Genomic DNA, 12354 nt, shown 5'->3' on the forward strand with positions numbered 1-12354 from the left:
GTCATTTTTCATGTTCTCAAGAGCTGTTGTGACACTGCAGTATCAATATTAAGCTTATCTTTAATATTGTTTCAATTCTTTTACTTTTCTCATCTAATCATATGAGATTCTCAAATTCTCATAGAAACACTGATATGCAAAGTAGCTACAGGTCGCATCTGCATGAGGAAAGCAAATGTGAACTTGGCAAAAGAGAATATCCATGAGGCTCTTCAGAGTGGCTGTGTGGGAGCAAAGTGGTCGGGGGGGAATCACTAGCTCTTGGCTTCCACTTGCTTAGTGCCACTGGCCCCACTCACATATGAGGTCAAACAGGAACACATTCCATAGAAACAGGAATGGGTTCTATGTTCTTGTGACTTGCCTATGTTCTGCTAAGACTCACCAGATTTACTGTTCACTGAAATGATCAGATTGAACAAGTGAAATCGCAAATGAAAACCCAAGAAGGGGGATGCATTGACAGTGAATTCATTTTTTTCCCCTTGAACTGATGGTGAAGAGAAAATTGGAAATTGAACTTGTGACCCACAAGATGACCCTAGACTTTCTCTGGCCAAGCAGCTGGGTGGATAAGGGGGGGCATAGCCAGTGCCTTTTACATATGTGATTTCCATCACAAGAAGACAAAACCAGCTAACCTAGTGGAATCAGGATAGAGATCTTCCCACCAGTGGGCAAATAAAGTAAAATAGAACAAAACCCTACTCTAACACACTCATTCTGCACATGGAGGGAGAGTTCTGAGCTCCCTTGTCACACAGCACAGACAGCACAGCACCAAGCCAGCAAATGGCAGCATCTGGGCTCTTTCTGACTAACTTTTTTGACTTCTAAAAACACAACCCTTTGTTGGTTTATCTTTCCTGTTTTGTTTTGCTTTTCCCTAAACTAAATTATCAGAATGACAGTAGACCTCAAAATCTATGTTAGCAGTGCCAAGTGTCTGATCTACTATTAAAATCATATTCCTTCCCTCTGTTGTTTCAAAAATAAAAATTTTCAGAGTCTTAGGTTTGGCATCCCATTAGTATCTTACCGTGGCAATTTTGTATGACATTTATAAAATAAAAGGATTTTAGTTCAAGTCTACCTCAGAGGGATACCAGAGAAGTCCTCTTGTTTTGTCTATTGGGATGGATCCAAATGAACTTCCATATTCTTGATGGCTTATCTATGGTCACACCTTTTCATTTTTTGCATACAGTCCAAAAATGCACTTTGCAGAATATCCTCCCTCTGTCCCAGCTTGTAGGTTGGCCTACAGGAGAGCAGATAAAGTTATCTTAAGAAAGATCACTTGAATAGACTCAATAGGCTTTAATATTTATTCCCTAGAACATTTCATCTGATATCTAAATTTATACTGTAATGAAAGAAGCAATGAAAAAGGTTGTTTAGGCATTAAAGCGTAAATTTAGATATTTTTTCTCCTAACACTTAGCACACATGTATGGTCTAATATTTATTTTTATATTAAAAGTGGTCCTTCTATGATAAATAAAATTAATGAATAAACCATGGCATAGGGAAATTTTCCATTATTGTTTCTCAGCAAAGAGAGCCCTTATTCAGCATTAAATTACTAAATGCCAAGATTTTATTTCTTCCAAGTACATAAAAGCAATTTCTAAACCTACTATAATCTTAAGTTGCTTAGCACTTTTTTATTTTATTTAAATATACTCCTACTTTCCTCATGATAAGGAGTACCCTGCCTCTGCCATAGGGACTAGAACACTTACATTAGTGATGATACAATGGTAGAGTCAGGGCTGAGTGTATAGTATGAGTACAGGACGAGCTGCTTGCCCAGGGAGGCCACCTGCACTTGAACAATGAAGGCGACCCACACCTGGGCTAAGCTGTACTTCCTTGCAGCCCTGGAGTCTAGGTCTTCTTGCCATTCAAGAAAAAGGCACAAAAGGTGGAACTGAAACCTGTCAAACTCCAAGTCAGTGAACCCCTTCTAATCTAGAACAGCAGTTCCATATATGCTCTAATAAAAAATATTAAATGATTTCACATTTTTTAAAATCAACTACAAAGATATTTTTCATTAGGAGGTGGGGTTTTTTGGTTTGTTATCAGGTCTTCAAGGGATTCATAAACCCTTTGACATTATGAGAAAACATATATGTGCATGTATATTTATTTCCTGGCAGCAGATCACTTCTATCTCAAAAGAGTCTATGATTATAAACAAGCTTAAGAATGTGCTTGGTTTCTGTGGGAAACTAGTATTATTTTCAGTGGTAGGAAGTAGAGCTCTAAAGTTGATTATTAAATGCTTTCTTAGCACTGAAGCAGGTACAACTCATTCACCTTTCGAAAATAATTTTTCATAGGTTAAGGAACCACAAGGAAAAGTGATGGAGCCCTTAGATTTTTAATCACCTGATAATATCAAAAATACTTATGACTATCACATCATATGCTAAATTGAGAGAAATAAGGGGAGCGAATCTTATTTTTTAATGATTTAATTAAATATTAGTAATCAACTGTAATGACATGTTGACATTGAGTTTTCTTTCTTTATATAAACATACAGGTGCTGATGTTATAAAAAATGATGGGATTTACTCGAGGTATTTTTTCTCCTTTGCTGTAAATGGTAGATATAGCTTGAAAGTGCATGTCAATCACTCTCCCAGCATAAGCGCCCTAGGCCACACTATTCCAGGGAGTCATGCTATGTACGTACCAGGTTACATAGCAAACGGTAAGAATCATTAGCACTGTTACTTGAATAACATCATTTAATGTGTATATAGCTGATGGTGTGTGTGTGTGTGTGTGTGTGTGTGTGTGTTCGGGTGGGGGGGAAGGTGAAAGAAAGGAATGGAATTTCAAAACTCTTTATACTTCAGTCAATGCATAAGCTGTTGACTATCTCTTTCCTCTTCAAAGATTCATGTTAGTAGATTACAATAAGGCAGTAGATAATTCCCACAGATTTCTCCTACCTTCATTTTAGTCATTATTTTGACGTCCTTCTTGTGACTGTTTCATCAGAATTAGCAACGAATAAAGATATTTATTGAATTTTCTCATTTCCTGCTCCTGCATTTCCTCCATAGAGGCTTAAGCAAGAGAAAGAAACACAGAGTTGTTAGCAGTTGAAAGAGGGAAGCAAATAACCCAAACAATCTACACAGGAAATGAGTTTCTGAAAAAATATGGGTTTGGATATTGCAGTCAACTGAGTGCTTCCTGAAGATGCTATATCTTCCTTCAAGATAAAAGTGCCAAATAAATAGAAGATACACATCTTTCTAACACCATTATTATATTTACTGGTAGGAAACAGTGGTCAAAGTATAACAAACAGAAATATGCTACAGTCTTTTCTAAAATAATCTCAAAAACATTTCTAAGCATTCTTATTCACAAAACTGCAGAATGTTTATGAGTACTTTTCATATATTTTAGCGGCTATAACTAATTTTTATCTAAATATAATACTTCATTTCTAAATAAATATTCCTTCTTTCATTTATAAATCAAAGATTTTTGAAGGCCTACTAAGTGACAGCCTTAGTCCTAGGAATCTGGGATACCAGGTAGAATAAGACTTAATTCCACTCAAGGAGCCTGCAGGTTACTGACTGGTCTAAGTATCTTTTTTAAACCCATGAGTTTAAAGGATGAAAATACCAGCATCTTGTGTACATTGAGATTGGAAAAGTAATATTCAACTTTGCTTTTATCTGTGTACTTCATATGGGCCCTTAATAGTGTCAACAGAAAAAGTTAGGTTTCCCTAGGCATGCCTGCTATACGTAATGTTTATTTTATCAGTTAATTTTCAGGTGATGACCACGAGCATACACTACATTGAAAATGTGAGCTGCTCTATTTTCACCACCAAATCTCCAGACACCGTAGCATCTCCTCCTTACTTCTCCCCAAAGACTAATGTCTCTGTTGGATCTGCTCTGAATCCCACCCAGTCTGCCCATCCAGGGGCCTTCAGAGCTCTGCTTATGTGTTTCTGCTCAACTGATCTCTGAGAAGCACTCAAGCATGATTTATTACTTCCCATATTAAAATACTTATTGTTGGTCCCTCTTCAGCTACTGACCATGTTTCTAGTCCCTGTTGTCTGGTTCCTTGAAATTAATCTAAACCTGCTGACTGTACTTTCTCACCTCCAATTTCCTGTTTTGTTCACTGCAATCTGGTTTCCAACCAAATCACTCTTCCATCCAAAGCTCTCCACTGGAATTGCTCTGGCCCAGTCACCAATGACCTCCCTATTGTTAAATTCAAAGGACACATTTCAGTCCTCATTTTACCTGATTTGAGCAGTATCTGGCACAGCTGCTTGATTTCTCCTTTGTCATTTCTTGGCTTCTATGACACAACACTCTCCTATTCCCTCTTATGCTCTGGAATTTTTTGGTCAGGCTCTTTTCCAGCTTCTCCTTTCCTATTGTTGCCAATTCTCAGAGTTCAGTCCTAACCGTCTCACTCTACCATTTGGAGCCACACTGCCAGGGTTGGAAACCTCACCCCTCCATTCACTGGCTATGTGAATTTGGGCAAGATACTTGGCTTCCGTGTTTTTCAGTTTCATCACCTGTAAAAATGGGGTTAATAATTGTACTATCCTCATACCATTGCTGGGAAAACTAAATATTTGCTGTACAACAGATACTTAGAAAAGTGTCTGACACATAGTAAGCGAGGCACTCAAAAAATGCAATTTGTCCTTATAGTTAAGATTCTCATTAGATAACCTCATTAATCCATATAGCTTTAACAATATTTATATGACTACAACTTACAAATTCATAACTTCAAAAAATGTTAATTCATCTAAAACCTCTACGGGAGACTAAAATCCATATCTAACTGGCTCCTTGACATTTCAATGACATGTTTTACAGGAATCACAAACCTTGTAAAACTTACAGTTTTAGTCGCCTTCACTTTACCCTGCTTCTTTTTCCAAGCTGCTCATTTTAAAAACCTGGGAGCTACTGTTTTGTTGTTGTTCACCAATTTTCTCTTTTGCCATATTCAAACCCACCACCAGCTTTTGCTGATTTCATCTCCAAAATACATCTCAAGCTGCTTACTTCTTGCCTCCTCTCCACTGTTCTCACCCAACCCAAGATGCCATTTCTTTTTATTTTAGAAAGAGGGAAGGAGGGAAAATGGGGTGCGGTGGGAGAGAGACTTGTTATTCCACTTATTTATGCATGTATGTGCCCTGAATGGGGATCAAAAACCTGCAACCTTGACGTATCGGAATGATGCTCCAACTGACTGAGCTACCTGGCCAGGGAACCAAGCTGTCATATTTTCTTGTCTGGACTTTCAGCAATGGCTGTCACAGTGGCCTCTTTGCTTTCTGTGCTTGAATTCATTTTCCACTGAGAATGGCCAGAGTGACTGGTAAAAGGGCAAATGTCATGTCACTGCCCTTCCCCACAGCATGTAAGATTAAACTCTAAAACCACTAAAGTGGCCCATAAGGTCCTGCATAAACTCCTCTCTTGTCTCATCCCAAACTACTCTAGTCCTCACTTTAATTAAGTTTATCCAACTTGCAAAGCTCTTCTGCACCTCAGAGTTTTATACAACCTTTTCCTTCTGCCTAGGATATTCTTACCTCCACTCTTTACCTGGCTAACATATATCATACTTTAGGAAACTTTTAAACATACTTCTTTGATAACACTCTACATATGTGTACTTGTGTTATTTTCTTTAACAGCACCTTGCCTTTTTTCCTTCTAACATTGATCGTGATTTGTAAATATGTTTATTGATACAACTGTCAATTCCATGTGGTAGTTTTTGTCTGTGATTATTGGCACAGGATATGCCCTCGGAATACTGAATGAATGAACGAATGAATGAATGAATGAATTGTGGAATAAACAAACTCAGTTATTCTAAAAATGCAGTAAAAAAAGGTTTTAAAATATCTCTTAATAATCTGTCAAAAAGAAGCTATTCAAGAGATTGTACTTTGTTGTTTAGGCTATATTTTTCTTTGCTCCCACAGATAATATTCAGATGAATGCCCCAAGAAAATCAATGGGCAGGAGTGAAGAGGAGCAAAAGTGGGGCTTTAGCCGAATAAGCTCGGGGGGCTCCTTTTCTGTGTGGGGGGTTCCAGCTGGCCCCCATCCTGATGTGTTTCCACCATGCAAAGTTATTGACCTGGAGGCTGTGACAGTGGAAGAGGAGGTAACTTTATCTTGGACAGCACCTGGAGAAGACTTTGATCACGGCCAGGGTAGGTTTCTTGGTTTTATTACCTATTTTTCTACAAGGAGGCATCTCTAATATCTCTATCAGGTGTTAATTGAATAAAAATAACTTTGGGAGTCTAGAGCTGACAAAGCATCAGAAGGTTGTCCTGGAAAGCTTTCCACTGTGGGTAAGGAGTCTAGGAGTGAGAGCGTGCCAGTTCCCCCAGTATTGAAGAGGCCCTGGTAGACTGACCAGCGCTAAGCAAACAGAAACATTGACTGGAAGCATGAATACCACATGGAATGGTGGTCTTATCAGCAGAAGTAGATTCTGCATTATAGAGCATAGACTTCCAAACACTGGAGGTAATTCGTTTTCTGAAAATTGGATAGTGACTATTTGTTCAGATTTAGAAGACAGGTTTAAGGCAATAATTTCTATATGTCATGCACAACTTCATGCATTTTCCTCTTGCAGTCCTGGCCATTATTTTTATTAGGGGGGCTGGGACCAGTTCCTTGGTTTAGGGCTTTCTTACCCTTGCTTGGGTGATCACCGATGAAGTTCCTTCCTAACTTTCTAGCACTCTGGCTTCCATCGACCTCATCCTTTGATGTCCATAGCAATTCAGCAGAAAAACTTTCCTCAAAGAATAACCTTTCCAACAACTTTGCCATCACCAAAAAACATTATCATTGATTACACAGTAAAGGGTTTATTTCCTGATGCCTCTGATTGAGAATCCTATAGAAATCAACCTTCTCTACTGAGTTTTGATTTTCTCACTGTCAATAATAGTGACCACCTTGGGCCTTTGACAGTCTTGCTTACAACTTGGACCATGTTTCTTTGGCTTATAACTCTCTATTTACTACATTGCCAGAGGGTCTAAATTACAAATAATTCTGTACTGCTGAAAAGCAGCCCATATTATAGGTTTGTCCTCATATTCTTTTATCAAAATCTCTCCCTTCTTGCCAGAGAGGAAGGAAGTAAAATATTTTATACTCTGAATTAAAGATTGTCCAAATGTAATGGTGAAGATGCAAAATGATTAAAACTGTGGGATGGACATGTACCTTGTAAACAGCTATAGCTTATACATAAGGGGAAAAATCATTTATTCCCACTCTGGCTTTAAGTTAGGCTGTTTGATCTTTGGCAGGTTGCTTAATACTCTATTTGCCTCAGTTTTCTTATATGGAAAACAGGACTAAAACTGTCTATTTCATAAGGCATTGTATGGAAGAAATGAAATGACACATACGAAATCAGAGAAGGAAGAGAAAGTGTGCCCAGTAAGTTTCCTGGGCTCCTGGTTTGCATTGCTAGAGACTTCTCTAGCTTCTTATTTGGAGTAAAGACCACAAACACTCATTCTCATCTCTGTTTAAAGGTAAGACTGCTATCTGCTTCAGAAGCATGGTAGTGTTAAGACGAACAGAAGCTCAAGCTCCCATCACTACTGGGAACCACTCTTTTCAAAAACCTCAATAGTTTCAATTACACCATTGTATTAAAAGAGAAAAAAGAAAATGAAAGTGCGGAATTAGTGGTTATTAGTGGCTTGAAAAGAATAAGTATAACCAAATGGGACTTTAGTATATAAGTGATATCATGGGGGATAGAGATAGGGGGTAGAGAGACCTCACTGATGAGTAGGATGATTCAAGCTTGTTATAATAGCAAAACCTCAGACCACAATGTGGGGGGAATGGCTGGGCATGTATTAAGTTGCTGAGATCACTCAGCTATAACTGATTTAATGACTCAGCAATGGTAAAATGGAGCAACTAGCCGTGAGTAAACCAACCAGTCAGAAGGTATCTGTTTAACTCATACATGTGTCTTTGTCACCTCTTTTTTTTTTCCCCCACAAATTGTTGTCTAGGAAGGCATGATCCTCACCTCTATGGCCAGAATTAGAAACAGTGGGAATATGTCTTTGTCTTTACAATTACTAAAAAATATAACTACATAATTTTAAAAACCTTGTTAGCAATAAATGAACATTTCACATATGCACAAATGTGTTCATATATATCCAGGTACTGGCTCTTTAGCATACACAGTATCCTAGAAAAGATGACCAATTACAAACAATGAATAAAACATTGCCAGATCACCATTATGTTTAGGAATATATAGTTGACACTTGAACAACACAGGTTTGAACTGTGCGGGTCCACATATACACAGAATTTTTTTCAGTAAATACAGTCTGCTCTTCATATCTGCAGATTTCACATCCATTGATTCAACCAGCTATGGATAGAAAATAGTATTTTTCGCATTCCCAACTGAGGATTTTCCAACCCCAGATTCCCAATTGCTGACTGTAAATACTGTTTTTGATCCAAGGTTGGTTGAAACTACAGATCCATAGGGCTGATTATTGTTAAGTTCAGGCAGTGTCAACAAAAATACATGGATTTTTGACTATGTGGGGGGTTGGAGCCTCTAACCCTTACATTGTTCAAGGGTCACATGTATATAGGCTAGGAATTATAGAAATGGTTATTTCCTTGGATTTTGAGTAAAAGTGTGAGGTAAAATAACTTAAAACTGAACACCAAGCATGATCTGTATCACTGCTATAAAGTTAATTTCCTTTGTGTTTTTTCCAGAAATTGAAGTAAAAATGTATTATTTACTAACCAACTATTATATGGCCAGCACAGTGCTAAACATTATATATGTAATTTAAGATGGTCATTGCCCTCCAAGAATTGAAAAAAAGAGGGGGCACAAAATGGTCAAAAGACCATTTAACATATAACACAGTACCATTTTTGTGGTTCAGACTTTGGGAGCAACAGATATTTTTTAAAATGTAAACACCACTGTGGGTGGGAGGAGAGAGGCCAGGTTCTAATGCCAGGAGCCTAGGTCAGGGCCTTTGGAGTGGGGCCAGAGCACCAAAAGTACCGTTCTTGGACATCCTTCCCTGTCCTATCTTCCCTATGTCCCTAACAATCTTCCTTTCACAATGCTTCCTCTGACATCATCATCTTCTCGTACAACCATTGCTCAAAACATTATGTTTAAAAATTATTTCCCTTTGCTTCCTAAATAATATATATTATGTTATGTTATATTATATTACACACACTAAATGAATATGTCAGTGGACCTCAGAGATTATTGAGGTTATTTTTAATTTTTCTTATTTTTCTGAGTGCCTCCTTTAGGTGATTTTCATGAACCTGGTTGCAAATTTCCTGAGTCTTTCTTCTGTTGTGTCTAAGCCAATCTTAATTCTCTCAAATGAATTCTTTCATTGTAGGCTTTTTTTTCCAGTTGTATGATTTCCATTTGCATCTTTTTAAAAGTTTCCACATCTCTTCTCATATTTTCCATCTCTTCATTCACTACATCCAATTTTTCTTGTAGACCTATAACATTCCCATGATGGTGATTTTAAAGTCCTTGTTTATTAATTTCACATCTCAGTCATATGCAACTGTTATATTTGCTAATGTTTTTCTTAGTGAAATATCATATTTTCTGTTACTTTACATAGCTAGTAATTTTTTGTTATATATTAGACATATGGCATCAAATTATAGACCCTGAAATCTGTTATATTTTTCTGAAGAGTTTTGCAATTTTTCTAGTAGATATCTAAGATCACCTCCACTTTGAGGTTTGAATTTACTTTTGACTAGGGTTTGTCTGTTTCAGTTTTGCTCTTAATCTTAGGGCATATCCATCCCTTAATCTGGAACATAATCTTTATTCCTAAACTGTGTATTTCCTAATGTTTTAATGGACATCTCAAGGTATTTATCAAGCTCCTCTTACTTGGCAAAACTCATACTTCAAACTCTGTACCTCCCTTGTGGTAGGCATCAGCATAAAATTCTGCTCAGTTTTCAGCCTTCTAGCTATTTCTTTTCCCTTGAGTCCTTGATTTTTCACACACACATGCATAACTTAGAGGTCTTCCAATGATTTGAGAGGTGTTAATACACATATTTTGGGCTTGTCCTTCTCTGACTCTTTCCATTTTCAACCAGTCTGGCAATTCCACACTTGGTCCTCTGCCTGGCAATTTCACATTTGGTCCTCTGCCTAGCAATTCCACACTTGGTCCTCTGCCTTCTTGGACCAACAAGATTATGGCTTTTAGTATCAGTGTCAGCTATAGGTACCAAAGTGGTAAGTACCCTCAGAGGGAAAGCTATATAAATATAAATCATTTCCAGTCTGCTTCTCTCCTTTTAAAGGTTATCTCTCCTCTGGTTTCTGTCTGTTTTTTTATCTGAGTCCAATGCTTCAATAGGTTTTTTTTTTTTTTCTTCTTCCTTCAGAGTTTATACCTGTTATCTGCTGGAGAGTTACTTCAATAGAATCTACTCAGCTATTACTAGAGTTAAGCTTTACTTTTGATTAAAGTTACAAATATTTTTGCCACTTAACATTTATGCTTACATTTTGCTTAGGAGGCTTTTTCCCCATGCAGAAGTTTTCCATTTTATATATTCAAATGTATCAATTTTTTGTTTATGGCTTCTGAATTTTGAGTCTCAATTAGAAGAGTCTTTCTTGATTCAGTGTTATACTGGAATTCATACATTGTCTCCTACTAAATATTTAACATTTTCATTTTCTACATCGAACTTTTTGATGACTTTGGAGTTTATTCTGAAAAAAAAAAAAAGTTTCTAGTATGGATCATATTTTTTCCAGCTCTTTACCCAATTGTCACAGCACCATTTCCAAGAAATTTTTATTTCCAACTGTTAATGACTTTTATCTCGATTATATACTAAATTCCTGAATGTATTTTGGCCCATTTTTTATATGTCTATTCATGTACCAGTGCTGCAATTTTTTAGTTATCAAAAATTATAGTGTTTTTATATCTGATATGGTTGTCTTCTACATTGCAGTTTTTTAGATTTTATATGGCCAACCTTGATCATTTATTTTCCATTTAAACTTTATCATAAGCTTGTTAAAATAGAAAATACAGGTGCTTTTAATGGAATCACATAAAATTCATAAAATAAAAGAAAAATATTTATTATGCTAACCTTACTATTCAAAATATATGTTTTTTCCTCTTGTTCAGGTTTTAATACGAGTTCTTAGTGCATTAAAATTTTGTTCATGTGCACATTTCTTGTTATGTTTATTGCTAAGTATTTTGACTTTTTGTTATATTCTCATTAGTCATTAGTAATAAATTAGAAAACCTACTCAAAGTGACTTAACCTTCGCATTTTTATTTCTAATTTCAGCTAACAGCTATGAAATAAGAATGAGTAAAAATCTACAGAATATTCAAGATGATTTTAACAATGCCATTTTAGTGAATACATCAAAGTTAAGTCCTCAACAAGCTGGCACCAAGGAGATATTTACATTTTTACCAAAGCTTTTCTTTAATGGACCTGAACATCAACTTGATGTACAGACACAAGAAAGCCATAGAGTTTATGTGGCAATACGAACCATAGATAAGAATGCCTTAGAATCTGCAGTATCTAACATTGCCCAGGCTTCGCTGTTTATTCCCCTAAATTCTGCTCCAGTACTTGCCAGAGATCATCTTATATTGAAAGGAGCTTTAACAGCAATGGGTTTGATAGGAGTCATTTGCATCACTATAGTTGTGACACATTGTATTTTAAACAAGAAAAAGAAAGCAGATAGAAAAGAGAATGGAACCAAATTACTATGAACAAATGCAATGAGTACCTTCCTTCTTAGATATAATACCCATGCTCTTTGTGCTTTACAAAAACATACCAATAAAAACAAATTAACATCAAAACTGTTGAAAAGTGCTTTGAATTTTTGCATAATAAAGATCATATTTTTACATAATAAATAAAAATTATTTTATAACACTCATTTTGAAGGGAAATTAGAAAACCCTTAATCTCAGATGCTGGACAAATTTATAAAAACTATTCTCCAAGGTAAAGTCTTTAAAGGCAAAAAAGACAAGGTCAATGTCCAATCAGTCAAGGAAAGCTTCTTGTTTTGAAGAGAAAAAATAGCCCCAAGTAGAGAAGAGGAGGTTAGGTCTGAATCAACTGTCTATTTGAAAAAATTGTTTCATTAGTTTGATTAATTTTTCTTCTCCTTATCTGTTCAGAACAGATTTGCTTGTTTATGCGTAAAGATCAA

At 36.4% G+C, this 12354-nt stretch overlaps 1 protein-coding gene across 2 annotated transcripts in view; it reads left to right on the forward strand.

Moving 5' to 3' along the window:
• Nucleotides 1-11968, forward strand: part of CLCA2 (chloride channel accessory 2) — a 31767-nt gene extending 19799 nt beyond the window's left edge. The window contains exons 12-14 of one of the 2 annotated variants that reach the window (XM_090271713.1): nucleotides 2555-2725; nucleotides 6023-6256; nucleotides 11460-11968. In XM_090271713.1, the coding sequence (XP_090127839.1) occupies nucleotides 2555-2725; nucleotides 6023-6256; nucleotides 11460-11902 (848 nt within the window). In that variant the 3' untranslated portion in view covers nucleotides 11903-11968. The remainder of the gene's footprint in view (nucleotides 1-2554; nucleotides 2726-6022; nucleotides 6257-11459) is intronic. The other variant, XM_090271714.1, reaches the window with a different exon arrangement.
• Nucleotides 11969-12354: the final 386 nt, after the last annotated feature.

Source organism: Furipterus horrens, unplaced genomic scaffold (genome assembly GCF_987537825.1).
Source record: "Furipterus horrens unplaced genomic scaffold, mFurHor1.1.pri manual_scaffold_3, whole genome shotgun sequence".
NCBI classification, from domain to species: Eukaryota; Metazoa; Chordata; class Mammalia; order Chiroptera; family Furipteridae; genus Furipterus; species Furipterus horrens.